General features: G+C 42.0%; 1 protein-coding gene across 1 annotated transcript in view; it reads left to right on the top strand.

Moving 5' to 3' along the window:
• Nucleotides 1-22,075, top strand: part of ITGBL1 (integrin subunit beta like 1) — a 477,502-nt gene extending 455,427 nt beyond the window's left edge. Inside the window, exon 11 of the mRNA XM_030201342.1 lies at nucleotides 19,267-22,075. Within this exon, the coding sequence (XP_030057202.1) occupies nucleotides 19,267-19,358 (92 nt within the window). The 3' untranslated portion in view covers nucleotides 19,359-22,075. The remainder of the gene's footprint in view (nucleotides 1-19,266) is intronic.
• The last annotated feature ends 4,634 nt before the right edge of the window (nucleotides 22,076-26,709 follow it).

Raw genomic sequence — 26,709 nt, 5'->3', positions numbered from 1 at the left:
CGCCCCTTAGTCTGTCTTCTCAGGGCACAGGAGCCCCACACTTTCTGCTAACTGGAAGAGGGAATTAACTCCATCAGTTCTGTTCACAGTGTTGCAGCTTGTCCTTGATGTTTGCTTTGTTACATACTATCTTAACCAGGTAGACTGAAAAGCAGCAGGGATAAAACTTGCAAATAGTGTTTTATTTTTAATATGGCTGTGTTAAGGGTATTAACACTGCAGCAACATTATATAAATACATTATTATTGTCTTCATGTGTGGCACATCTCAACCAGTGTTAACTGATTTTAACTCCATTAATTTGGGTCCTATGCAAAAATCTGGGAATCATATTGATATCAGCACAAAATGAAGGGATTATTTTTTTAAGGTTAAAATTTCCTAGTCTAATCAGTACTGCTCTAAGAGCTCTAATCACAATCGGTATTACCATTGATTTTTTTTTGCTCCAACGTCTTTCAACTTCAGCTTCTAAATCATGGTATGTTATTTTTTCAAGCTGTTTTCATCAATTCTACTATTATTGGGTACCACCATTACACAAAGCAAAACTTTGCTTGCATCATGAATTCAACTCAAAAAAGAGAGGAGAAAAGGACCTTACAATGAAACCATACAAGAGTATAATCATCTGGGTTAGCAGTTTACAATCAGTGATCCAAAAACTCTTCAACAGTTTATGAAGCAGAACTATTTTCAATTTTTATGTCATATATGTACCACATATTTTTATTTTCTATGACCGTGACATCAGGAGTGTTATGTTCCAAGTGCCTATATTTTATAGTCCTACAGGATCTTAACCTGCTCATTTTCTATAACTTTTTCAATGGTATGATTCTAATAGTTATTTGCTACAGTAATGCCATATTTTTTTGCAGAGATATCAATCAATTAATTTAGCCTTTTGATCATGGTTTACTTCAAGGTTGGTGCTACCTATTTTCTGTCCTTTGCATATCATCTATGTGTCCTCCTCCCTCCTATACAAAGCTGCCCACTGCTGGATATGACTTGTAGTGGGGCAGTGTTGAAACTCAGGCTTTCTAGGTGTTGCTACTCCCTCCCCCTTCCCCCAGGCAAAACAGTAGAGCACTGCAATCCTCCTGGAGCCACAGCCCTGTGTAACTACATGGTTTACATAGTGGGTCTTGACAACCCTGCATTGTTTATAGTTAGTTTGGCTATTTTGCTACATGCACTGATGAGATGGTCTACAGTTCTTCTTTGGCTTTCCATAGTCAGCATTTAATTTAAAAAATGATGGCAAATAAAGGCTATCAGGCTTATTTTCGAAAGAGAAGGGCGCCCATCTTTCGACACAAATTGGGAGATGGGCGTCCTTCTCTCAGGGTCGTCCAAATCGGCATAATTGAAAGCCGATTTTGGGCGTCCCCCAACTGCTTCCCGTTATGGGGATGACCAAAGTTCCCGGGGGCATGTCGGAGGCGTGCAAAGGTGGGACTGGGGCATGCCTAACAGTTGGGCGTCCTCAAGCGATAATGGAAAAAAGAAGGGCGTCCCTGATGAACACTTGGCTGACTTTACTTGGTCCTTTTTTTATGACCAAGCCACAAAAATGTGCCCTAAATGACCAGATGACCACTGGAGGGAATTGGGGATGACGTCCCCTGACTCCCCCAGTGGTCACTAACCACCTTCCACCCCGAAAAAAACAACTTAAAAAACTTTTGTCTTTTTTTTTTAGAGTATGTGTGAAGGATGTCCTTTGCTATGCCTCCGTCCCTATGACGGCAGTTGAGGACGTCCAAAATGTGGATGTTTCTGTGAGAAGGACATCCATGCCTTTGCTATGCCTCTGACACCCCCTTTATTTATTTGGATTTTGGATCACAAGTAGCAGCAGTGGGATTTGAACTGGCCACATCTGGATTGCAAGACCAGTGCTCTAACCACTAGGCCACTCCTCTCCCTTGAAATTTGGCCGTCCCTGTGAGGGGGGCAGTATGCAGGTCCCTGGGGGGGGAGGTATGTGTGTGTCAGTGGAGGCATAATGAAGGCGTGGACGTCCTTCTTTCAAACATTTTGGACGTCCTCAACTGCCCCCCCCCAACTGCCCCCCCCCAGGGACAGCCAAATTTCAAGGGAGTGGAATGGAGTGGAGTGGAAGGGACGGAGGCATAGGAAGGACATGCTCAACTGCCGTGGCAGGGATGGAGGCATAGGAAGGACGTCCTCAACTGCCATGGCAGGGACGGAGGCATAGGAAGAACATCCTCAACTGCCGTCACAGGGAAGGAGGCATAGGAAGGACGTCCTCAACTGCCGTCGCAGGAAAGGACATCCTCAACTGCCGTTGCAAGGATGGAGGCATAGTGAAGGATGTCCTTTACCCATACTCTTAAAAAAAAAAGACATCCCTGACGAGCACTTGGACATTTTCACCTGAACTTGTGTTTTTCTAAGGTTGTAGACGGCTATTATACACGAAGCTTGTCTGCATGTATGAAGCCGTCTTTGGCATGCACAGAGATGGGAGAAGGAGACTGAGGTGGGGAGGGGGTTCTTGGATTGGAGAAGGGGTGGGGAGGGGGTTCTGGGATGGGAGAAGGGGGTGGGGAGGGGATTCTCGGATGGTTGAAGGGGACTGGGGGAGGGGAGGGGGTTCTCAGATGGGAGAAGGGGACGGGTGGGGAGAGGACTGGGGTTCTCGGATGGGAGAAGGGAACTGGGGAGGGGAGGGGGTTCTTGGATGGGAGAAGGGGACTGGGGTGGGGAGGCGAGGGGGTTCTCAGATGGCAGAAGGGACTGGGGTGGGGAGGCGAGGGGGCTCTCGAATGGGAGAAGGAGGGGAGGGGGCTTTCAGATGGGAGAAGGGGGCTGGAACTGGGGTCTGAGAAGGGGCCATATAGGAAAATGGGGGCCATGCCTGGGGCTGGTGGGAAAATGGGGCATGCGTGGGTCAGGTGGGAGAATGGTTCTGGGGCTGAAAAGGGGGGCCCTAATACAAGGCATGTGGATGAAGGGGGCTGGATCTGGGGGCTAAAAAGGAGGGTAGGTGGGATAAGGGGGTCAGTACTGGGACTGGAGGCTGAAAAGGGGCAGGGGCTGAAACTGGGGACTGGGGGCTGAAAAGGAGACAGGGAGAAGTGGCTGGGGCTGAAGCTCGGGACTGGTGAGAGAAAAGGGCTAGGGTTGAAATTGGGGGCTGGTGGGATAGTGGGGCTGGAACTGGGGGCTGAAAAAAGGGGCAGATCCTGGATGGAAGGGGGAGTAAGAGGAAGGGCAGACCCTGGATGGATGGGAGAGGGAGGGCAAATGGTGGATTGAAGGGGCAGAGAGAAAGGGCAGACTGTGGATGGAAGGGATAGAAAGGGCAGACAGTGAATGGAAGGGGGAGAGAGAGAGGGCAGACAGGGGCAGATGGTGGATGGAAGGGGCAGAGATAGAGGGCAGACATTGGATGGAGGGGACAGCAGAGAGGGCAGACACTGGATGGCAGAGAGAGACCGAAGACAGATGCTGGATGGAAGGAAGACAGTGAAAAGAAGATGAGGAAAGCAGAAACCAGAGACAACAAACTGTAAATAAAATATATATATATATTTTTTTGCTTTAGGATAAAGTAGTATTGTAGCTGTGTTAATAAATGTTTATAATTGAACATGTAAACAAGGTAATCTTTTTATTGGACTAATTTTAATACATTTTGGCTAACTTTCGGAGAACAAAACCCCCTTCCTCAGGTCAGGATAGGATACTGTAACAGTACTATACTGTATTGACCTGAGGAAGGAGGTTTTGGCCTCTGAAAGCTAAATGTATTAGTCCAATAAAATGGTATTATTTTATTTTCTATATTTGTTTTATTTCTATTTGTTAATTTGTAAAGTGGTGATTGGTACATGTTTTTCAAATTTACATCTGCTGTCTTTATATTTTGCACAGTACTAGGGGACATTTTCTGTTTCTGTGGTGTTGCATTGTATGCAGAATCTGGCATCTTGGGGGTTGTTTAATTTTTGTCGAGGAGTGTGGTAGCCGTGTTAGTCCACTCTTAAGGTTATCAAGAGGAGTGTGGTAGCCGTGTCAGCTAGCACATTTGCTTATTTCCGATCTGAGGAAGAAGGGCAACCTTCGAAAGCTAATCAAAAAATGTATTAAGTTATGTCCAATAAAAAAGGTATCATCTTATTTTCTTTTCCATGTTTTATTTTGTTTGATTTCTATTGATAACCTTAATTTTTGTCTAAATAGAAAGTTTATTATTACTCTATAGTGGATTAGGGTGTATCTGTGTTTGTGAAAAAGACATGGCTTTCAGTTGGCATTGTCTGTGCAGGATCGACGATCTGTACTATTCTGTCTGGTTTTGTTTTACAATAGGTGAATTGATGTTCTAGTGCTCACTGTAGTGTTTAAGATGCTATCCTTTTCCTTGTGTGATTTGTAGAAATGACTGCTTATGGTATGGTAGAATTGCTCTATAGGTCCTGAGTGTTTTGTATTCTCGGCATGCCTAGTACTGGATTTTGGAGTGGGGTGTTAAAAATGACCGGCCCCGGGTGTCAACTACCCTAGCTACGCCACTGGTTCCATGTTTTCTTGAATTCAGGTACAGTCCTCGTCTCCACCAGCTCTACTAGGAGGCATTTGTTTTTATCAGAATTTGTATCAATCTTAGTTTGTAATGTTTGTTCTTGAGCTGCTAAGATCAGTTTCTTTTTTAAGTTTTCCAATTTTCAGCCATACAATGATAGGTCTATGTCACATTTTCCATCAATATCTTTTATGCATTGAGCATGCAGTGGCTTGTTTGGAACTTCATTCTATTTCTTTCTTTTTATGTTCTATTTTTAGTTCTGATGTTTTCAGCAATTTTTCTGTGTAAACTTCAATTAATATGGGCTCTTTGCTTTTTGATATATAGTCTCTCATGCCATACTTTTTTTTCTTACACAGTTTGCTTCATTTGTAACAATTCTCTGCCTCTGCCTGCTTTGATTCCTAGTATATATGGAACATCATTTTAAATGGATGTACAAATTGAAGTTCAGATGTCCACATTGGGACATTTCAAGTTCTGCTAGTATTTTAGAAAAGGATCTGTCAATGAAGAGCCTGTTCTAAAATTCATGGAGAAATGGATGTTTATACACTGGTTATGCTCAACAGGAGCATCCATTTTAGAAACATCAGGGATTGATATTCAGAACCATTTTGTTTGGGCAGGAGAGGCTCCTGCCTGGTTAAACTCCATTGATTGAACTGGCACCCAATTTTCAGTGGCACTTAACCACTTAGTACTGCTGAATATGTCTGCTAACTTAATATCCCCTAACCGGTTAGTAGTGGGCCAGGGGCAGAGTGACAACTTAGTCAGTTAGCAGCAATTTTCAGGCCACTAACTAGCTAAGTAACCATATAAAGTTAGAACAGCAAAACAGCTGTCCTAACTTTCTGTAGGTAGCTGCTCAATATGGGTATTTTTATGAAACCTAGAAGTCCCACATAGCAAGTTTAAATCCCAAACTCAGTCTGTTTGAACATAAATTTCAATCCCTCTTCTGAAATGGGGAACACGTTTTTATTTTTTAGGCATTGTTAGTCCCACATAGGACATTTCTCTGCGTAAGTAAACATTATTTTGATCTGTGCTTTGCTGATTTAAAGATTGGGAATAAAAGAGAAATTGTAGGTATATTGATAGACAGATTGAATTTAGAAAAACAAACTTTAACAACTAGCTTCAGTGTAAAACCCTTTTTCCTATAGTTTTCCGCTATTATCGGATAGCTTCTAGAAGGCACAGCAGGGCCTAGTTCAGTCTTCATACCTACCTACCCACCCTCCCTAACTCCCGCCCACCCCAGCACATCTCTTCATTTATAGTCCTAATTTATAGTCAATTATTCTAATTAGAATAACAAGAGTGGAGTTTTCATTACAGAGTTTTAATTATATTTCATTACTTTCTGAGAAGCAAACACTAAATAAATCACACAATATACCATATAATCTTAAGGCTTTTTATATTAGCCTAATATCCCTAGTACCCTAACAAGTTTTAATTAAACAACTCAATAATACTGAGAAGCAGACAGCAATCCATCATCGAGAGGGGTGCTATCCTGTCTTTTGCACTGAGTGTCAAACATAGGGAAGGCTGGGCATCCAAATGGCAGATGAAATTTAATGTGGACAAATGCAAAATGATGCACATTGGGAAGAATAATCCAAATCACAGTTACCTATTGCTAGTGTCCACCTTGAGAGTCAGCACTCAAGAAAAATATCTAGGTGTTATTATAGACAATAAACTGATCTTCTGCTCAATGTGCAGTGGCGGCCAAAAAAGCGAACAGGATGCAAGGAATTATTAGGAAAGAGATGGTAAAAAAGACCAACCTGCTTATAATCGAACGAGAAAAACGCCCAAGTTCCAACCTAAATCGGGAGATGGACGTTTATCTCACAAAAACGAATAAAGCGGTATAATCGAAAGCCGATTTTTGGACGTTTTCAACTGCACTCCGTCGCGGATGCGGACAAAGTTGATGGGGGCGTGTCAGAGGTGTGGCGAAGGCGGAACTGGGGCGTGGTTATCTGCCGAACAAAGATGGGCGCATTTCACCGATAATGGGAAAAAAGTATGCGTTTTTAGCTAGAATTTAGGACACTTTTCCTGGACCCTGTTTTTTCACGAATAAGGCCCCAAAAAGTGCCCTAAATGACCAGATGACCACTGGAGGGAATCGGGGATGACCTCCCCTGACTCCCCCAGTGGTCACTAACCCCCTCCCACCACAAAAAATGAAGTTTCACAACTTTTTATTTTCACCCTCAAATGTCATACCCAGCTCCCTGACAGCAGTATGCAGGTCACTGGAGGAGTTGTTAGGGGGTGCAGTGGACTTCAGGCAGGTGGACCCAGGCCCATCCCCCCTACCTGTTACAATTGTGCTGCTTAATGCTTATTAGTCGTCCAACCCCCCCCAAACCCACTGTACCCACATGTAGGTGCCCCCCTTCACCCCTTAGGGGTATAGTAATGGTGTAGACTTGTGGGCAGTGGGTTTTGAGGGGGATTTGGGGGGCTCAACACACAAGGGAAGGGTGCTATGCACCTGGGAGCTCTTTTACCTTTTTTTTTGTTTTGTAAAAGTGCCCCCTAGGGTGCCCGGTTGATGTCCTGGCATGTGAGGGGGACCAGTGCACTACGAATCCTGGCCCCTCCCACGAACAAATGCCTTGGATTTATTCGTTTTTGAGCTGGGCGCTTTCATTTTCCATTATCGCTGAAAAACAAAAACGCCCAGCTCACACATTGTTGAATAAAACATGGGCGTCTATTTTTTCCCAAAATACGGTTCGGTCCACCCCTTCATGGACCCGTTCTTGGAGATAAACGCCCATGGAGATAGGCGTTTTCGTTCAATTATGCCCCTCCAAGAATACTATAATGTCTCTGTATCACTTCACGGTGCAACCTCACCTTGAATATTGCATCCAATTCTGGTCGCTGTATCTCTCTCTCTCTCTCTTTATATATATATATCTATATACCAGAATTAGAAAAGATTCAAAGAAGAGCAACCAAAATGATAAAGGGGATGGAACTCCACCCATATGAGGCAAGGCTAAAGCGTTTAGGGTTCTTCATCTTGGAAAAGAGACGCAGAGGGGAGCTGTGATTGAGGTCTACAACCTGCTCTAGATAAAAAGGACCTCTGTTAACATTCCATTAGTTGTTATTCTCATTATATATCACATAGGATCAGTGCTTTTTTTGTAGAAAAAAAGGTGCCGGTACTCATTATGGGCGGGGTCACCACATATGGCTCCACCCCTATGATAGCCACACCCACATTGGCCACACGCCTTATACCAGCCATGGCACATATAAACAGACATCATTGAAAATATTATACTAGTATAGGAGAAAAATATCACGTGATTTTTTTTCATTATAAATAATTTCTGTAAGCTGTTACAGCTCCAAGTATACCCAGTGCAAAATAAGACAGCAGATGTAAATTCTCAAATTGGACATATTTCAAACACTAAAATTAAAATAAAATGATTTTTTCTACCTTTGTTGTCTGGTGACTTTGTTTTTCTATCCATATTGGTCCCAGCCTCTGATTCTGCTGCTCGCTATCTGTTCTCTTAACTCTGTTTCCAGGGCTTCCTTTCCATTTATTTCTTTACTTTCCTCTTCTTCATTTCTTGCCCTACATCCATACATAAAAGCTGAGTCCTCCTCGGTAGAATTGACTGGAGGAGGTACAACGTGCATCCAGCTTTTGCCTATTTTCTCCATCCATGTGTAGTTTTTCTCTTCTCTTCCCTTTCCCTCATCTCCATCCATGTGCTTCTTCTTTTGTCTTTCGTCTCCTCCATCCACGTCCAGCACTTCTCCTCTCTCTTCCCTCCCCTGTATCCATATAAAGCAATAATTCTCTCTCCCCTCTCCTCCATCCAAGTCCAGCATTTCTCCTCTCTCCCCGTCAACCCCTCCATTCATCCATGTCCAGCAATTCTCCTCTATCTCCTGCTCTCCTCTCCATCCATTTCCAGCATTTCTCCTTTCTTTCCTGCCCTCCCATCCATGTGCATCTCCTTCTTCTCTTTCCTCCCCTCCATCCATGTCCAGCATGTCTCCTCTCTCCCCTGCCCTCCCCTCCCATGTCCAGCGATTCTCATCTCTCCTCTGTCATCCATGTCCAGCAATTCTCCTCTCTCCTCTTCCCTCTCCTCTTATCCATGTCCAATGATTCTCCTCTCTCCCCTGCCCTCCCCTTCCATCCATGTCCAGCGAATCTCTCTTCCCTGACCTCCCCTCCTATCCATGTCCAGTACGTCTCCTCCTTCCCCTGCCCTCTCCTCCCATCCATGTCCAGTGATTCTTCTCTGCCCCCTGTCCTCCCCTGCCATCCATGTCCAGTGATTATCCTCTCTCCCCTGCCCTCTCCTTCCATCCATATCCAGTATGTCTCCTCCTTCCCCTGCCCTCCCCTCCCATCCATGTCCAGTGATTCTTCTCTGCCCCCTGTCCTCCCCTGCCATCCATGTCCAGCAATTCTTCTTTGCCCCCTGTCCTCCCCTGCCATCCATGTCCAGTGATTATCCTCTCTCCCCTGCTCTCTCCTCCCATCCCAGATGCCCAGCAATTCTCTCTTCCCTTCCCTGCCCTTTCCTCCCCTCTCCTCTCCTCCCATCGATGTCCAGAAATTGTCTCTCCCCTGCCCCTTCCCTCCCATCGATGTCCAGCAATTTTTTCTTCCCTGCCCTCCCCTCCCCTCCCATGATGTCCAGTGATTCTCCTCTCTCCCCTGCTCTCCCGTCTCCCATGTCCAGCGATTCGTCCCACAGCCCAACCTCCTCCCAGCCCGTCCTCATTCTCCACAGGCTGTCAGCGTCGGACTGAGCGAGCAGCAGCACGAATGGTGCAGGTAGCAAATCAGCGAGTGAGAGAGGCTGTCAGCATCGGAGCTTCCCTCTGCGAGTCCCTCCTACGTTGTTACAACTTCCTGTTTCCGCATAGGCAGGACTCGCAGAGGGAAGCTCCGACGCTGCCAGCCTCTCTTACTCACTGATTCGCTACCTGCACTGTTCGTGCTGCTGCTGCTCGCTCAGTCCGACGCTGACACTACAGAGCCGGTCAAAGTAAGTAGGGGTGGGGAGTGAATGGGTCAGGACTCGCCAGGGGAGGGGGAGAAAAAGGTGCCAGTACGCCGTACCGTTGCGTACCGGCACAAAAAAGCACTGCATTTATTTATTTTATTTATTGCATTTGTATCCCACATTCCCCCACCTATTTGCAGGCTCAATGTGGCTTACATAAATTTGTTAACATTGCATAGGATACCAATTTACCTTCTCTTCCTTAAACTTGTTCATCAAGCTTCTCTTACTGTTAGCAATACCGTATTTGCAGGATAATCAAAAAATCTTTGTTAATCAGCTATACCCATAGACCATTCCACCCACACAGTAAATCTTAACAGGTTCTCAGTTCTTAATCTAAAACTACACATTAACTACCTACACATTAACTACCTACCCCCTACATCCCATAGAACAGAAGTAGGAGAAAAAACAGGATTGGTAGTTGTGTGACAGGCTACATATTTTATTATCACAACTACGACAGCCCCTACATTTGGAACCATGGTAAAGAAACAAAGAGCCCCTAAAACTTCTACCACTGCTTCTACCACTGTCAAGACCAAACCCTTGGACCAAGACAGGATTCTGGTTTCATGTGATAAATGTACATACATTGAGTCCCTCGTGAAAAAAGTACAAGAACTAAGAGAAGAAAGTGGCAAGACTAAGAAACATCTGGGAGAACCAGAAATTTGTCCTGGAGACGCAGGTCAAAACATTGAGGGCTTCCAGCAAAGGGAGAGAAGACCTTGGGCAGACAGAGCACAGCTGGAAGCAGGTCACCAAGACCCACAAGATCAATCCTCCAACTCCACTTTCTATTCAACTAAAAAATCGGTTCACAGCCCTGGAGGTAGAAGAGCTAGAAACATCTAAAAAAACAGAAGGAAACAATGACCAAAAATGCCATCACAGCCAGACAATTGGCCCAGAAAAAGTGAAAGGTAGTGGTTGGAGATTCAATTCTCAGGGGTACCGAAGCACCCATCTGCCGGCCAGATATGTTGTCCAGAGAGGTGTGCTGTCTGCCTGGTGCCAAGATTTGCGACATTGTGGAAAGATTGCCTAGACTCATCAAGCCTATGGACCATACTCCTATGCTACTCATCCATGTTGGCACAAATGATACAGCTAAATATCCTACTGAACATATCATACGAGACTTCGTGGCTTTGGGTCAGAGGGTGAAGCATCTAGGTGCGCAGGCGGTGTTCTCATCGATCCTCCCTGTCAAAGGTAAAGGTCGAATGAGAGAAGATCACATCTTGGAGATAAATGTGTGGCTGCGTGGTTGGTGCCGATGAGAGTGCTTTGGTTTCGTAGACCATGGGATGATTTTCCAAGAGGTACTGAGCGGTGATGGTGTCCATCTGTCAAGAAAGGGAAGGAGTGTCTTCAGCAACAGGCTGGCTAAAGTACTAAAGAGGGCTTTAAATTAAAATTGATGGGGATGGGTATAAAAGGCCATGAAGCCATAATTAACCCCAAGGAAGGTAGGACATCTAATGCCTCTATAGAAGAGAATAAAAAGAGTAAAATCTGGAGAGCCTTGTATACCAATGCCCATAGTATGGGAAACAAACTGCTAGATCTTGAGGCTACAATGATGGAAGTGGATTTGGAGTTAGTGGTGGTCACGGAGATGTGGTTCACGGAGAACCATGACTGGGATGTTGCTATACCTGGCTATAATCTATTCAGGAAGGAAAGAGTAGGAAAAAAGGGTGGAGGTGTGGCATTATATGCTAAGAATGATATCCAAGTGACAGAACTGCAGGACATGTGGGGTATGGAAGACGCGCTGTGGGTTAAACTGGAAAGAGGGAAAGGAAAATGTATCTATATCGGAGTGATATACAGACCTCCCTCACAGTCGGAGGAAATGGACAGGGACTTAATTGAAGACATCCGCAAGATAGCTAGGAAAGGGGAAGTACTATTGATAGGTGAATTCAATATGCCAGATGTTCACTGGGGTGTCCCGGCTGCGGGGTCATCTAGAAGCAAAGAGATCTTAGATTCCCTACAGGAAGAATTGTTCCAGCAGTGGGTAATGGAACTGACGTGGGATGGAGCTGTTCTGGACCTGGTGCTTACGAATGGAGAGTACGTTTCTGACGTCAAGGTGGCAGACCATTTGGCATCTAGTGATCATTGTATGGTATGGTTCAATATCAAAACAGAAGAGACGGCTCATTCGAGATTGAAGGTCCTGGATTTCAAAGGAACTAACTTTGTCTAGATGGGGGAATTTCTCAAGAAACAGCGGGATGGGAACAGCTGAAGGATGTAGAACAGCAATGGACAAGACTGAAAGGAGCTATGTTACATAAAAGTAAGAGGAAAAGAAGGCCTCTCTCGTACTCAAATGTAGTAGCTGAAAAGATAAGGGTAAGGAGGCTAGCCTTTGCACGTTATAAGATGAATCAGAAAGATGAAGATTGGCGAGAATACCTAAATAAGCGAAGAGAAGCTGGAAAAGCTATCAGGAAAGCAAAGCGGCAAATGGAGGAAAAGGTAGCTAATACGGTAAAATTGGGAGATAAGACCTTTTTCAGACATGTGACAAGAGGAAGTGCCATAATAGCATTGTGAGGCTCAAAGCTGAGGGAGATAAATATGTGGAAGATGATAACGATAAAGCTCAACTGCTTAACAATTATTTTAGCTCTTTGTTCACGTATGAAAGACCGGGGGTAAGGCTGCAGAAAAAAAAGGCTAAAGGGGATGGATGTATGGTAGACCAAGACCTGTTTATGGATGACTGTGTTCGTGAGGAGCTTGCCAAACTAAAAGTAGACAGAGTGATGGGGCCTGATGGGATACACTCGAGGGTGCTTAAGGAACTCGGAGAAGTTCTGTCGGCTCCGCTGATGGACCTCTTCAATGCTTCCTTAGAAACTGGAGTGGCCCCGGTGGACTGGAGAAGGGCGGATGTGGTTCCTTTACACAAGAGTGGAAGTAGGGAGGAGGTTGGGAATTACAGACCTGTCAATCTGACCTCAGTGGTGAGTAAGCTAATGGAAACGCTTCTGAAGAGGAGGATTGTGAGATTTCTTGAACTAAATGGAATGCGGGACCCGAGGCAGCATGGCTTCACTAGTGGCAGGTCGTGTCAGACGAATCTGACTGTCTTCTTCGACTGGGTGACCAAACAGTTGGATGTGGGAGGGGCGCTTGATGTGGTATACTTGGATTTCAGCAAAGCCTTTGACATGGTTCCGCACAGGCGACTGATAAATAAATTGAGTGCCCTCGGTATGGGACCTAGAGTAACTGATTGGGTTAAAAATTGGTTGAATGGTAGGAGACAGAGGGTAGTAGTAAATGGAGCTTGCTCTGAAGAAAAGGATGTCGTCAGTAGAGTACCGCAGGGATCGGTCCTAGGGCCGGCTCTTTTTAACATCTTTGTGAGCGATATTGCAGAAGGGCTGTCTGGTAAGGTTTGCCTCTTTGCGGATGACACTAAACTCTGCAACAGGGTGGACACCCTGGAGGGTGTGAATGACATGACGAAGGACCTTGCGAAGCTAGAGGAATGGACCGATATGTAGCAACTAAGGTTTAATCCCAAAAAATGTGGGGTCATGCACTTGGTTCACAAGAATCTGAGGGAATGGTACAGTATAGGGGGTGAAGTGCTTCAGTGTATGAAGGAAGAGTGGGATTTCGGGGTGATTGTGTCTGATGACCTTAAAGCTTCCAAACAGGTAGAAAAAGCGATGATCAAAGCCAGAAGGATGCTTGGGTGCATAAAGAGAGGCATGACCAGCAGGAAAAAAGGAGGTGACAGTGCCGTTGTATAAGTCTCTGGTGAGGCCCCATTTGGAGTACTGCATGCAGTTCTGGAGACCGCACCTACGGAAAGATATAAACAGGATGGAGTCGCTCCAGAGGGCAGGTACAAAATTAGTAAGAGGTCTTGAATGCACAAATTATAGGGACAGGCTTATGAACCTCAACATGTATACGCTGGAAGAGAGGAGGGAGAGAGGAGACATGATAGAGACGTTTAAATATCTCAAGGGCATTTATGTACAGGAAAAGAACCTTTTTCAAATGAAGGAGAGCTCTGGAATTAGGGGGCATATGACAAAGTTAAGAGGGAATAGGCTTAGGAGTAATCTAAGGAAGTACTGTTTCACAGAAAGGGTGGTGGAGGCGTGGAATGGCCTCCCGGTGGAGGTGGTGAAGTCTAGGACTGTTCCAGAATTTTAAAAGGCATGGGATATGCATGTGGGATCACTTAGGAACAGGAAGAATTAGAGGTTACAGAGGATGGGCAGACTGGATGGGTCATATGATCTTTATCTGCCGTCATGTTTCTATGTAGAATGGGTAAAAGTGAATCGATTTTTTTACTTTGTAAAAAAGAACAAAAAAGAACAAAGACTAGAGGATACTCAATGAAGTTACATGGAAATACTTTTAAAACAAATAGGAGGAATTAAAATTTTCACACAACTAATAGATAAGCTTTGGAACTCATTGCCAGAGGATGTGGTAGCATGGTTAGTGTATCTGGGTTTTAAAAAAGTTTTGGACAAATTCCTGCAGGAGAAGTCTGTAGTCTACTATTGAGATAAACATGGGGAAGCCACTGCTTGCCCTGGAATTGGTAGCATGTAGTATTGCTGCTATTCTGCCAGGTACTTGTGACCTGGCTTGGCCACTGTTGGAAACAGGATGCTGGGCTGGATGGACTATTGGTCTGACCCAGTATGGCTATTCTTATGTTCTTATGTAACTTGCCTCTTTGCCAGAAGCATGTTTTTCAGTTTTAGATAAGTGTCAGGCTCATTTTCAAAAGAGATGGACATCCATCTTTCGACATAAATCGGAACATGGGCGTTCAACTCCCAGAGACATCCAAATCGGTATAATCAAAACCCAATTTTGGACGTCTCCAACTGAAGTCTGTCGCAAGGACGTCCAAATTTCAAGGGGGCATGTCAGAGGCATAGTGAAGGCGGGACTTCGGCTTGCCTAACACTTGGACGTCCCTGACCCATAATCGAAAAAAAAGGATGTCCCTGACGAGCACTTGGACGTTTTCACCCGGACCTGTTTCTCTTATGACTAAACAAACAGAAAAAGTAAACACTGGGCCTTCAGGAATGAGAAAAATGCAATCCTTTATTAATGATGAATACCCGACACGGGCCGTGTTTCGGCGTACAAACGCCTGCATCAGGGGTCTAATGTAAAAAATACATAAACATATATCATTAAAAATTATATATAATACAATAATGCAGAACCAACATCAAAATCAAAAATGCATATGCATGCTTACATAAACATACATACACATGTATATTATAAAAAAAATTTTAAAAACAAAACATAGTTATCATGGTTACAAGAATATACATATAAAGAATGATAAAACATAGTAACATATGATATAAAACATCATCATCATGACCTGAGAAATTTTTTTATACATATATTTTTTCAGTTTCTTTATATATTTCTCTATATGTTCAGGAGGTTTTTTTGGTTATGACCAATATGTAATTCAAGTACGTGTTATTATATTTGTTTATATTATGATTGTATGCTTTTTAAGGAATTTAAGTGACTTGATTTGAAGGGATAGGTATAATAATATGGAGTTATGATACCAGATACTGTAATTTTAAGTAAAACTACGCAAAATGTTCCTATGTATTTCATTATGTGTGAAACCATTTTAGGTTTTTTTATGCAGTATATGCAGCATTTATTGGGGCTTTTCAGACATTTGAGAAGTATAATTTTGTTTAATTTTAAGGATTAGATGTGAATGGAGGGATTTGGTATATTGATGTATATATATACATCATTTGTCTGTGCCTACAACATGCGAATGTTATATCACTTTAAATATTCGGACTAGCCCCATTACGTCACTTCACTTCCTCCTCCCTCCGTCCATTTAAACATAGCTTTGCGCATGCTTTAACTTTTGGCGGTTTATGCGGCTGAAGGCGTTTTATCTATGAGCTGTTCAAACACCGGGTAAGATTATCGGTTTCTTTAAGGAAAAGATAATATAATTTTATGACTCGTACCATTTCAGTTATTTATCATCCTTTACGCAGCGCACATAGATATCCGTTTGGACTTTCACATATTCCCACGATCAGTAATTTGTCTGACGTACGATACTTAGGATATGACGTGAATGAATCTTTGTCTTGGGGGATAATATCTAATTTTATTGCACTTATGATTCATAAATGTGGAGTTGTTTTAAATATTAGAATATACCCCGTGATGTCTTTTTCAAATGTTGTGCTGCGCATGCTTTCAATCTTTGGTGGTTGACGCGACTGTAGGCGTCCCATAAACGGGCTGCCCGAACAGCGGGTAAGATTTTAAGTTCTCCTTTGACAAGATATTTTAGGATGATAGATTCTGTGCTAATATTGCTTCAGGTGATGTCGGACTGTTGGTTTTTTTCGACTGTTAAGTGGTTTAAAACAGATATTTATTTTACCCGATTGCTCATTTATTGTATGTGGATGCATGGGAATGTTTTTTTATGAATTTGACAAATAGTGATCAATTTTGAAGGATGTTTCAATGTTATTTATGGATCTGGAAAGTATTTATTAATTTTGAAAACTCTGTTCCTTTTTTTATATTAGGGAATATAAGCTGTTTGTTAATCATCTTTATCTACTAGCTAACTAGCTGACCTAGAAGAGTTTTTTGGTAAGGTTTGATGTTTATTTATTTATTATCATTACTTTTATGCTCTATTTTCTATGCAGAGTCTGTAATCAGTAAAGTTACTTATATGGTATGAGTGTTTGAAAGCGTGCACTATAAGTTCATAAGCCCTTGTTGCACTCACATTTTTTTTGCAACACTTACCCCAGATGGTAAGGTCTTCACAGACCTGCACACATGAGTTTGAAATATAACATTATGGTATGCAGGTATATGTATGTATGAGTAAGTTTTTTTAAGTTTGTGAATAAGTACATGTAAATGGGGAGATAGATATATGACGATATATGTATGGATTGTTGGTTAATATTTCTCAGGTCATGATGATGATGTTTTATATCATATGTTACTATGTTTTATCATTCTTTATATGTATATTCTTGTAACCATGATAACTATGTTTTGTTTTTAAAAATTTTTTTATAATATACATGTGTATGTATGTTTATGTAAGCATGCATATGCATTTTTGATTTTGATGTTGGTTCTGCATTATTGTATTATATATAATTTTTAATGATATATGTTTATGTATTTTTTACATTAGACCCCTGATGCAGGCGTTTGTACGCCGAAACACGGCCCGTGTCGGGTATTCATCATTAATAAAGGATTGCATTTTTCTCATTCCTGAAGGCCCAGTGTTTACTTTTTCTGTTTGTTTGGTTGCTTTTGTATGCTGCTTTCCCTCTGTTTTGTGACTCTCTTATGACTAAGGCACAAAAAGGTGCCCGAAATGACCAGATGACCACCGGAGAGAATCGGGGATGACCTCCCGTTACTCACCCAGTGGTCACTAACCCCTCCCACCCTCAAAAAACATCTGTAAAAATATTTTGTACCAGCCTTTATGCCAGCCTCAGATGTCATACTCAGGTCCATGACAGCACATGAAGGACCCAGGAGCGGTTTTAGTGGGTACTGCAGTGCATTTCAGACAGGCGGACCCAGGCCCATACCCCCCCCCCACCTGTTACATTTGTGGAGGAAACAGCGAGCTCTCCAAAACCCACCACAAACCCACTGTACCCACATCTAGGTGCCCCCTTCACCTGTAATGGCTATGGTAGTGGTGTACAGTTGGGGGTAGTGGGTTTTGGGGGGCTCAGCACACAAGGTAAGGGAGCTATGTTCCTGGGAGCATTTTATGAAGTCCACTGCAGTGCCCCCTAGGGTGCCCGGTTGGTGTCCTGGCATGTTAGGGGGGCCAGTGCACTAGAAATGCTGGCTCCTCCGACGTCCAAATGGCTTGCATTTGGACGTTTTTGACTTGGACGTCTTTGGTTTTGAAAATCGCCAAAAGTCAAGGATGTCCAAATCTAGGGATGTCCAAATTTAAGGACGTCCTTGGATTTGGACGTCTTTGACGGTATTTTCAAAACGAAAGATGGACGTCCATTTTTTTTTCAAAAATACGGTTTTTCCCCACCCCCGGATTTGGACGTTTTACAAAGATGTCCAAATTGCAACTTGGACGTTTCTTTCGAAAATGCCCCTCTGTATCTCCTGGTTTTGTAAAATCAGAATTTAGACATTTATGCAACATAAATATCTAAGGGGGGAATTCATCAAGCTGTGTTAGGGCCTTAAGTTGCATTATATGGCCCTTAACGCCACTTGACTAAAAATACCATGGTGATATTTAAGGCACAGCAGGTTGTACATTAATGAGATTCAATGCATGCAAATGCAAGTCACGTTATGGCCCAGAAATCACAGTAAAATAATCCCAGCTTTGCATCCAAGTTTAATGGCTAATGCAGTGGTTCCCAAACCTGATCCTGGAGGCACCCCAGCCAGTCAGGTTTTCAGGATATCCACAATGAATATTCATGAGAGAGATTTGTATGCACTGTGTCCACTGCATGCAAATATATCTCGTGAATATTCATTGTGGATATCCTGAAAACCTGACTGGCTGGGGTGCCTCCAGGATCAGGTTTGGGAACCACTGGGCTAATGCCTTCATTACCATTGGGTTAAAATGAACAATATGCAGATGCATATACAGTTCTCAGGTGCTAAACTCTTTTGTGCATAGGACAGCCATAACAATGCAGACAATTGTGTGCAGAATCAGCAATAATCTGTGTGGTAACGTCCCTTCACCCACCCCCACAATTTTACATCAGTCTTTGAGAAACAGAGCACAAAATAGTGCATGAATATGAGAGAAAGAAAAACAAGGAAAATGTATGTGTTTCAGAGGGAGAGTGAGAATATGTAATGTGTGGGGGAGAGAAAGGAAAGAATGGGTATGGGAAATGAGTGTGAAAAGAGTGTTGTGTGAGACAGGTTCTATCTGACTCAGAGCTATGCCCCTGCCTTTAATTCAGACTGCTGCTTCGGAATGGGCTAGCTGGAATGAGTGGATTTAAAGCTCACTGCCAACATTTTCTGCTGCTGATCTTGTACATCACAATCTTTTCAAAATGTTAACCTGTTCAATATGTACCACATCGTTGCTCAACATGAAGTTGCATGATATAGTATATAAATATAAAATATAGTGCCAGAAGCTGCAACTGCACATCAGTTTTGCAGGATTTATCTATGAACATTAGGACACACTTGCATTTCTTTTGCTATTATCTTTGGGTGCAGTGAAAGGAGTTTAAGCTAGCATAGTGTCCTTTCAAAGCTAAATAAGGCCTGTGCAAAATAATAGACAAAATAATTATAGTGTTTGACATTTTACGGAGAGCAGTGCTGGAAAGATGCTATTACTTGTTTGAAAGTCTCTATTATCAGTAGCTACATAATCAAATGTAAAATGCAGTGCAGAAAGAGTGAATATGCAATGAACTGATGAGATGGTTTTGATTATGACCTGTTACTTTTTATAATAATGTGTGTTGTGTATGTGGTACATTTTGATTATGATGATTATCTCTCTCTTCACTTTGTTACAGGCAATGGTGTGTGTAGCTGTGGAAACTGTGAGTGCGGGGATGGCTGGAATGGCAACGCTTGTGAAATCTGGCTTGGGACAGAATACCCCTAACAGACTGAGGTCTTTTCGTTTCTTTCAGGCCGCTAGGACGAACAAAAGCATAACAATGTGTAGATGGTAATTTTCAAAGCCATTTCCACAGGTAAAATAGTATTTTACACATAAAAATGGACTTTTTGAGAATTGCTGACTCGATATGCAGGTGAAATATACATGTGCATCCTGTATGTATATACCTTTACCTGCAGCAAGCAGAAGCATTCCCGGGCTGCATACTTTGGAAAACTCAAGGATGTGAATTAGCCCCCAAAAAAACATTTTGTGTCCCTAACAGCAGATATAAGCACAATTTTCTTGGAGTAATTTTCAAAGTGGAAGTACATGTAGAGTTATCATATTGGCGGAGACAAAAAAGAGGGCACAAAAAATAAATGAGTGCTACCTTTGCTATAGAAATATTTAAACACAGCAAATGTGTAAATGGCTTGTAGTTAATGAACATACATTAAACAGTGACTGTCTTACAGTACAGCAGTAGGCAATAATCTATTTTTCAAAATCTTCTGGATTTTAATTTGACTGAGTCAGAGCCCAAATATATTTATCAGAAGAGCAGATATCTCTCGATAATTTTGGTTGGCTTCTGAGATACATGTAAAATTCTTTGCATGACATATGCTTAAAAGTTGAGTTGCACCAACAAAATTCCATTGACAGATTCAACCATCAGGGAAATAGAGAGGAGATCAGCAATGCTTTTCTCTCTCTTTAGCACCCCCATGTGTCCAGACTGACTAATAGGCCAGAGATGGTTTCTCTCATTATGTGGGTAGTTGTGTTTTATAGGCAAAAAGAGGATGTTTTCCTAAAAATTAAAAAAAAAACCTGGAAGACATATCTGAAGAAGTCCAAAAGGAGTAACCCTAAGTATACATATGTTTTCATTGATAATCCTGCAAAGTCCATAGGAAAAAGAATCTTTATATTTATTACCGATGCACAGTTATAAAATTATACCAAAACTGAAATGCAGTAAACATGTGCATTTAATGTCTGTAAAAATTAATGTGTTGTAATTGTTGTGGATTTCCCCATCATATTCCCGCATAGTTAACACAGAAACAAAAACCACTTTTAACACATTAGCTATATGGCAGGTAACAGAGATGCATTTAATGCCACCTGTTAAGATGGCATTAAGGGGCCCGTCTGCTAAGCTGTGGTAAAAAGTGGCCCGCGGTAATGTGAGTGTGTGGATTTGCCATGCACCAAGGCCACTTTTAACTGCGAGCGTAAAAACCCTATTTTTCAATGGAGGCAGTAAATGGCTACTTGCTAATAAAAAAAATTGGCACATGGCAGTTTTACTATCTGAGCCCATACTGCTTCCTAGTTAGTAGGCGGTAAGGGCTCACATGCTACTTATGCGGTAATTGGGTGCACACAGCAATGGCTGTGGGCTGCCCATTACCGCTAGGCACGCCCCCCATGCTAGAAAATAACATTTATTTTCCAGGTGCGGGAAACGGCGCACGCTGAAAACACAACTACCGCCGGGCGGCTGGGTGTGCCAACGGTAGTGCTGTTTTCGCACACGCTACCCACACGGTAGCATTACTGCCCTTTAGTGAAAGTGATCTATACTATCTGCTGCGATAAAGGTTAGCATGGGGTAAATTACCATGCATTAATTGAAAGGTTCCAAGTTCATGTTCCAAGTTCCATTTATTATTTGATATACCACAAATCAGTGTAGTCTAGGCCATTCCCCTTCCATTCTCTGCCCCATTCCTTGCTATGCAGTTTTTTTTAATTTAAATTTCACAATTAAAGTACAAGCATTTACATCTTGTTACAGAAAATCAGAGTAAGTATTTTTATAGGAAATACACAAAATTTTGTCACTCTTAATATTAAAAGAAAAAAAAGAAAAAGGAAAATATCAAACTCTTTCTTAGACCACCTAGTTGAAAGAAGAGTGAGGGCGTTAAGTAACATTGGTGGTATTATATAAGGAAAAAGAAAAATAATAACATAGAAGGCCTGGAGAAACTCCACATTTTAAACCATTAATCCAGATTTTTTTAATACTTGGAAAACTATCTAGTAACTTTTTTCATTTGCAAAAATTCTTTCAGCTGCTCAGGTTCAAAAAAAACATATTTTTTTATCTAAGTAATTTACTAAACATTTACAAGGATATGAAAGAAGAAATCTAGCACCCAAATTTCGTGTCTCTTCTCTAAGCATCAAGAAAGCTTTACGTCTGTCCTGAGTGGTTTTCACCACATCCGGATAAATCCAAATTCTATCCCCAAGAAACATTGCTATGCAGTTAATGCAGGAATTAGTGTACGCTAAGTAGAAAGTTGTGACGTTAACTGTTAGTGCAGCTGTGAGCTAACAGCAAACACTAATTCCCACACATTTTGATATACTAGAATACTACATGATGAGAGAGCATTATAACACATGAATATGAAAGAAATTGAGCAAACCATTTATGCGTTTTATTTTGTTCTGTTTTCTGTATTTGTGCTATCAAGCACCTGATGATTACAGATAGTGGGTCTGGAACGCCATCTGTCTGAGCATCCCTCACTGCAAAAACAGAGTGATTTTTATTTTAAATCCATAACTTCTATGGTTTTAATTGTATTCAGTTGATTGTTTAGCTTTTTTGTTACAAATACTCTAAAGCAGTAATATACTATAGAATTCTAGAAGTTTTACTCTGTATAATATGCAAAAAATATATGTACAATTTGTTATTTTTAATAAATATATTATTACTTGGATATTGTTTTATTGTATTATGTTATGGATGTGCTAGCAAAAGCTATGGTTTCATTTTTCATTTCATTTATCTTTGATTTTTTTTAATTTATGCTATTTCAAAATAGCATGCACTAAATTGAAATGGCAGTTGCCTAATACAAAATAGCATTTACAGGGGTAGTTATTAGAGTTGTGCATTTGTTTGAACCAATATGGGAAATGTCAATGATATTTCCCTTGTTTTTTATTGTTTCTAACCTGAAATAAAAGGACTAAGACTTGAAATGACAAGTTTCTTTCCAATGTCATTAAGGCGGTTATTTTAGAACAGTGGCGTAACCACAGGTGGGCCTAGGTGGGCCGGGGCCCACCCTTTTAGGGCTCAGGCCCACCCAACAGTAACACACATTTAGTGGTAGCTGGTGGAGATTCCAAGCTCCACCAGCTGAAGAGTTCCCCCTGATGGTAAAGAAAATGCTACTTTCCACAATACTGGCACCTGCACATGCTCAGTTTTCAGTGCATGCCTGCTTCAGACTGCCATGGTGGAAAGAAGTGTTTTCCCACCAGCTGAGATATTTTTTGGTGTGGGGGGGGGGGGGGGGGGGGTGGAGAACACTTGGTGCCCACCCACTTCTTACCTAGGCCCACCCAAAATCTGTTGTCTGGCTACGCCCCTGTTTTAGAAGCTCTATTTTTGTTTTGGACATCTGAAAGCTGCCATTTACACATCCATATTGCATGGACATCCAAATACCAATTTTACAAAGGTATGATATGGACGTCTAATGATGCAGGATGCAGAATGTCCATAAGCAAAAGAGTATGGTCTGGACTTGTTTTGGGTGAGACTAGGAAGAGCCCAAAATATGGATGTCCAGCTCCAATTACAGAAGGGAAAAAGGAGGAAGTTGTTGTTTGTCATGTCCAGGTTACAGAAAGATGCTCTGATTGAGCAGCTGTCCACTGGAGGAATTAAAGTATAAAACCTCTTTAATCCACCAGTGGTTGTTCACTCTCTCCCCATAGGCGGTTGATGACTCAGCTATTTAGGGAGGCTAAAGAGGACAGGGGTGGGGGTGGGGCCTGAGTCCATAACTGTCTGACGACATGTAGAAAAAAAGTCAGCAAAACAGTTGCAGGTAATACCTTTTATTAAATTTAGATATTAAAAATGTATAAAATGCTAAAGAGTAAAAGGGCAAGAAAATTAAACACTTCAAACTTCAGTAGATATATACAGGTTTCTTGGGGAATTGAATTAAAGCAGATTGAAAAAAATGTTTATAGATGATGTCTATGCCTCCATAGAGGCCTGCAGCAAGTCTGCCTCGCTTGTCTCTTACACATCCCAGTTGCCCTAGGCCAACACACATATGGAAACAATTCAGCTGTATTTAAAGAGCTCTCAAGATGCAGCGTCTCATAATTTAAACCCTAAAACCCTGTCTGATGTTATAACAAACTAAAATTATGTTAAAGTTTTGATGTCACCTCAGTAAGACCAACACACAATCCCTCTACTGCAAAAAATACAGATTGTCAACAAACATGACACAAGGGACTAGAGATCAATAAGAGATTTGAAGGCAAGAAACTGAACTGGAAACCTCATGGTCAGACTTGACATACAGCAATACTAGAGAAATTGAAACTGAAATACAAAATATCAGAGCGGTGCATTTCCAAAAGCTAGCAGGGCACATATACAGACCTTGATGAGAAAGGTTTTGTGTGGCATTTGAGGGCGATATGTCTTAGTAATATAGAGGGGCATTTTCGAACGGGGACGCCCATCTCTAAGGGCATCCATCTCTGAGGACGTCCCCACGAAGGGGCGGGGCATCCCGTATTAGCGAAACAAGATGGGCATCCATCTTTCGTTTCGATAATACAGTCGGGGACGCCCAAATCTCAACATTTAAGTCGACCTTAGAGATGGTTGACTTAAATGTTGAGATGGTTGTCCTTAGAGATGGGCGACCTCGGTTTTCGCCGATAATGGAAACCGAGGACGCCCATCTCAAAAACGACCAAATGCAAGCCATTTGGTCATGGGAGGAGCCAGCATTCATAGTGCACTGGTCCCCCCTGACATGCCAGGACACCAACCGGGCACCCTAGGGGGCACCTTCAGTGGACTTCACAAATTGCTCCCAGGTGCATAGCTTCCTTACCTTGTGTGCTGAGCCCCCCAAACCCCACTACCCACAACTGTACAACACTACCATAGCCCTTAAAGGGTTAAGGGGGGCACCTAGATGTGGGTACAGTGGGTTTCGGGGAGTTTTGGAGGGCTTGTATGTATAAATATGTATAAGTACAGTTGAGAAGCATAGAAACGATATAAGCTTTGATTTTGATTGTGAGAATGTGAACATTGAATAGTGATAAAAAATCATAAATTATCACAAAAAAACACAAAAAACAAAAAACATACAAATATTGAGACAGAGGCAAGAGGGAGGCAGTCAATGATTAAAATTGTCGCCATTTAAAAGATATACATCTAAAGTGGTGGTAAAGATTATCTTGGTGACTGGATGAGACTCTCCCTTTATCAGTAAATAGCACTAAGTCTCTACTGATTTACGTATTGTATTTCTTGGATAAGCAGCATTATATCTGCTCTTTTGGGATCTTGCCAGGTACGTATGATCTGGATTGACCACTGTTTGAAGCAAGATACTGGGCTTGATGAACAATTGGTCTGACCCAGAATGGCAATGCTTATGTTCTTAAGTTACAGAATGCTAGCCACGTGCTCAGCGATATTCTATAATTTATGTGAACAATTACCTTAATGTATAAATGCAAGGGGGCATTCACAGGGGAGAAGCATAGAGAGGGTATGAGAGTGTACATTTACATGTGTAACTTACAGAATGCTGTAACTTACACACTAAAGTTTTGCATTTAGGATTGTGCATTTTTTTTCTTTTTTATCTCTATTTTGTCATTTATTGATTATTTATTGAGATTGCCAGTTAAGTATCTCTTTGCTCCTTGTTTTTGCATGTAATTTATTTGGAAGGGGATGAGCCTCTTTGTTGTGTCATAGTTCTGCTTTATATTCACTTTTGGGGAGTTTCTGTGAATGCAGTATGAATCTACAGAACTGGATTTGTGGAGTTTGTGCTGAGGTTCTCTCTTATAGACCCCAGACTTCACTTCTATGTGGGTAAGGGGTAAGTGACATAGTTATGGCCAAATTCTATATATGGCACCTAGAGTTATGTGTGTTCAATTGGGGGCATGCCCAGTTTAACACGTATAACTTAATTGAATAACAATCCAATCAGCGCTGATAATTGGTGATAACAACCATTTATCAGCACTAATTGGTCCTAATTAGGATTTACACGCATATTGTATTCTATAACAATCTGTGCATAAATCCTAATGCATGTAACAATTTGGGAGCATGGCTAGGCGTGTTCCAGGGGTGTTCCAAAATGTTATGCGTGTACTTATGGAATATCAACAAACTGTAGGCATCTACAACTAGACCTGCTCATAGCAGGTCTAATTGCAGGCTCCTACAATTAGGTGCAGTTGTGAACTAAATGTGATTCAATAAAAAATGCATGCCCCTTATAGAATCACACTAAACGTGTTAAATTTTCAGCACCTATGTTTAGGCGCTACTTATAGAATTTGGTCCTAAATCCTTCGTGGTAAGTTTGTCCCAACTGTTCTTATCTTTGGACTGCTTCTGGAGATCAAGGTATAACATATGACAAAGCAACATTTTAAAGATTATGGTGTCTTGGAAGGTGTTTCAGCATTTACTGGTTGCCAAGGGCAACACTGAGGCAACAGTTTGCCATTTTCCTGTTCTTCCTCAGTCCTTTCATCATCTTGGTTTTAAGTTCAATGGGTAATTTTATTTTGATCGCTGTATGCTGATGGGCTGTTTGGTTGCCTGTGTCTGCTTTGAGGTTTTCGCTACTTTTATGCTGTGAGTGGTGGGAGAGGGTGGTGGGTAGCCCCAATGTCATGTACCACCTTGATGATTTCTTATTTGTTGGGGCTGCAGGAACAGACAAGTGTAGAGAGCTAGTGGAGGCTTTCCATGCAGTGACTCAGGAATTCAAGATCTTTTTGGCTGAGGAAAAATCCAAGGGGCTTGCTATGGTGCTTACCTTCTTGTTCACTGAGGTGGATTCCATACGTAGGGAATCCAGGCTTCCTCGGGACAAGGCTCTAAAACTAGTTAAGGCTATTGAAGATGATTGTGCTGTCAAAAAGCTTACTTTGCAACAGGGTCAATCATTGATTGGACAGTTCAATTGTGCCTGTACAGTTATCCCTATGGGTAGGATGTTTATTAGACGTCTGGCAAGACGTACAGCTGACGGAGTGCAGATGCATCATTTCTTGTGTTGGTTGGAGTGAAAAAGTATCTCTGTATTGGAGGTGCTTTTCTGAAACATTTTAATAGGTTTTGAGTGTGGCAATCCCCTGCGTTTTTATTATTGGGACTTGGAAATATTTTCTGATGCTTCTGGGGAGGGGTGGAGGGCAAGGTTCAGGTTACCATTTCAAAAGGCAAGGTGTGCTGATACTTGGCCAGAAAGATGGTGCTAAAAAGGATGGTGCAGAAATATAGCTGTCCTGGAGC

Source organism: Microcaecilia unicolor, chromosome 4 (assembly GCF_901765095.1).
Source record: "Microcaecilia unicolor chromosome 4, aMicUni1.1, whole genome shotgun sequence".
Taxonomy (NCBI): domain Eukaryota; kingdom Metazoa; phylum Chordata; class Amphibia; order Gymnophiona; family Siphonopidae; genus Microcaecilia; species Microcaecilia unicolor.
This window is presented reverse-complemented; position numbering and strand designations above follow the sequence as displayed.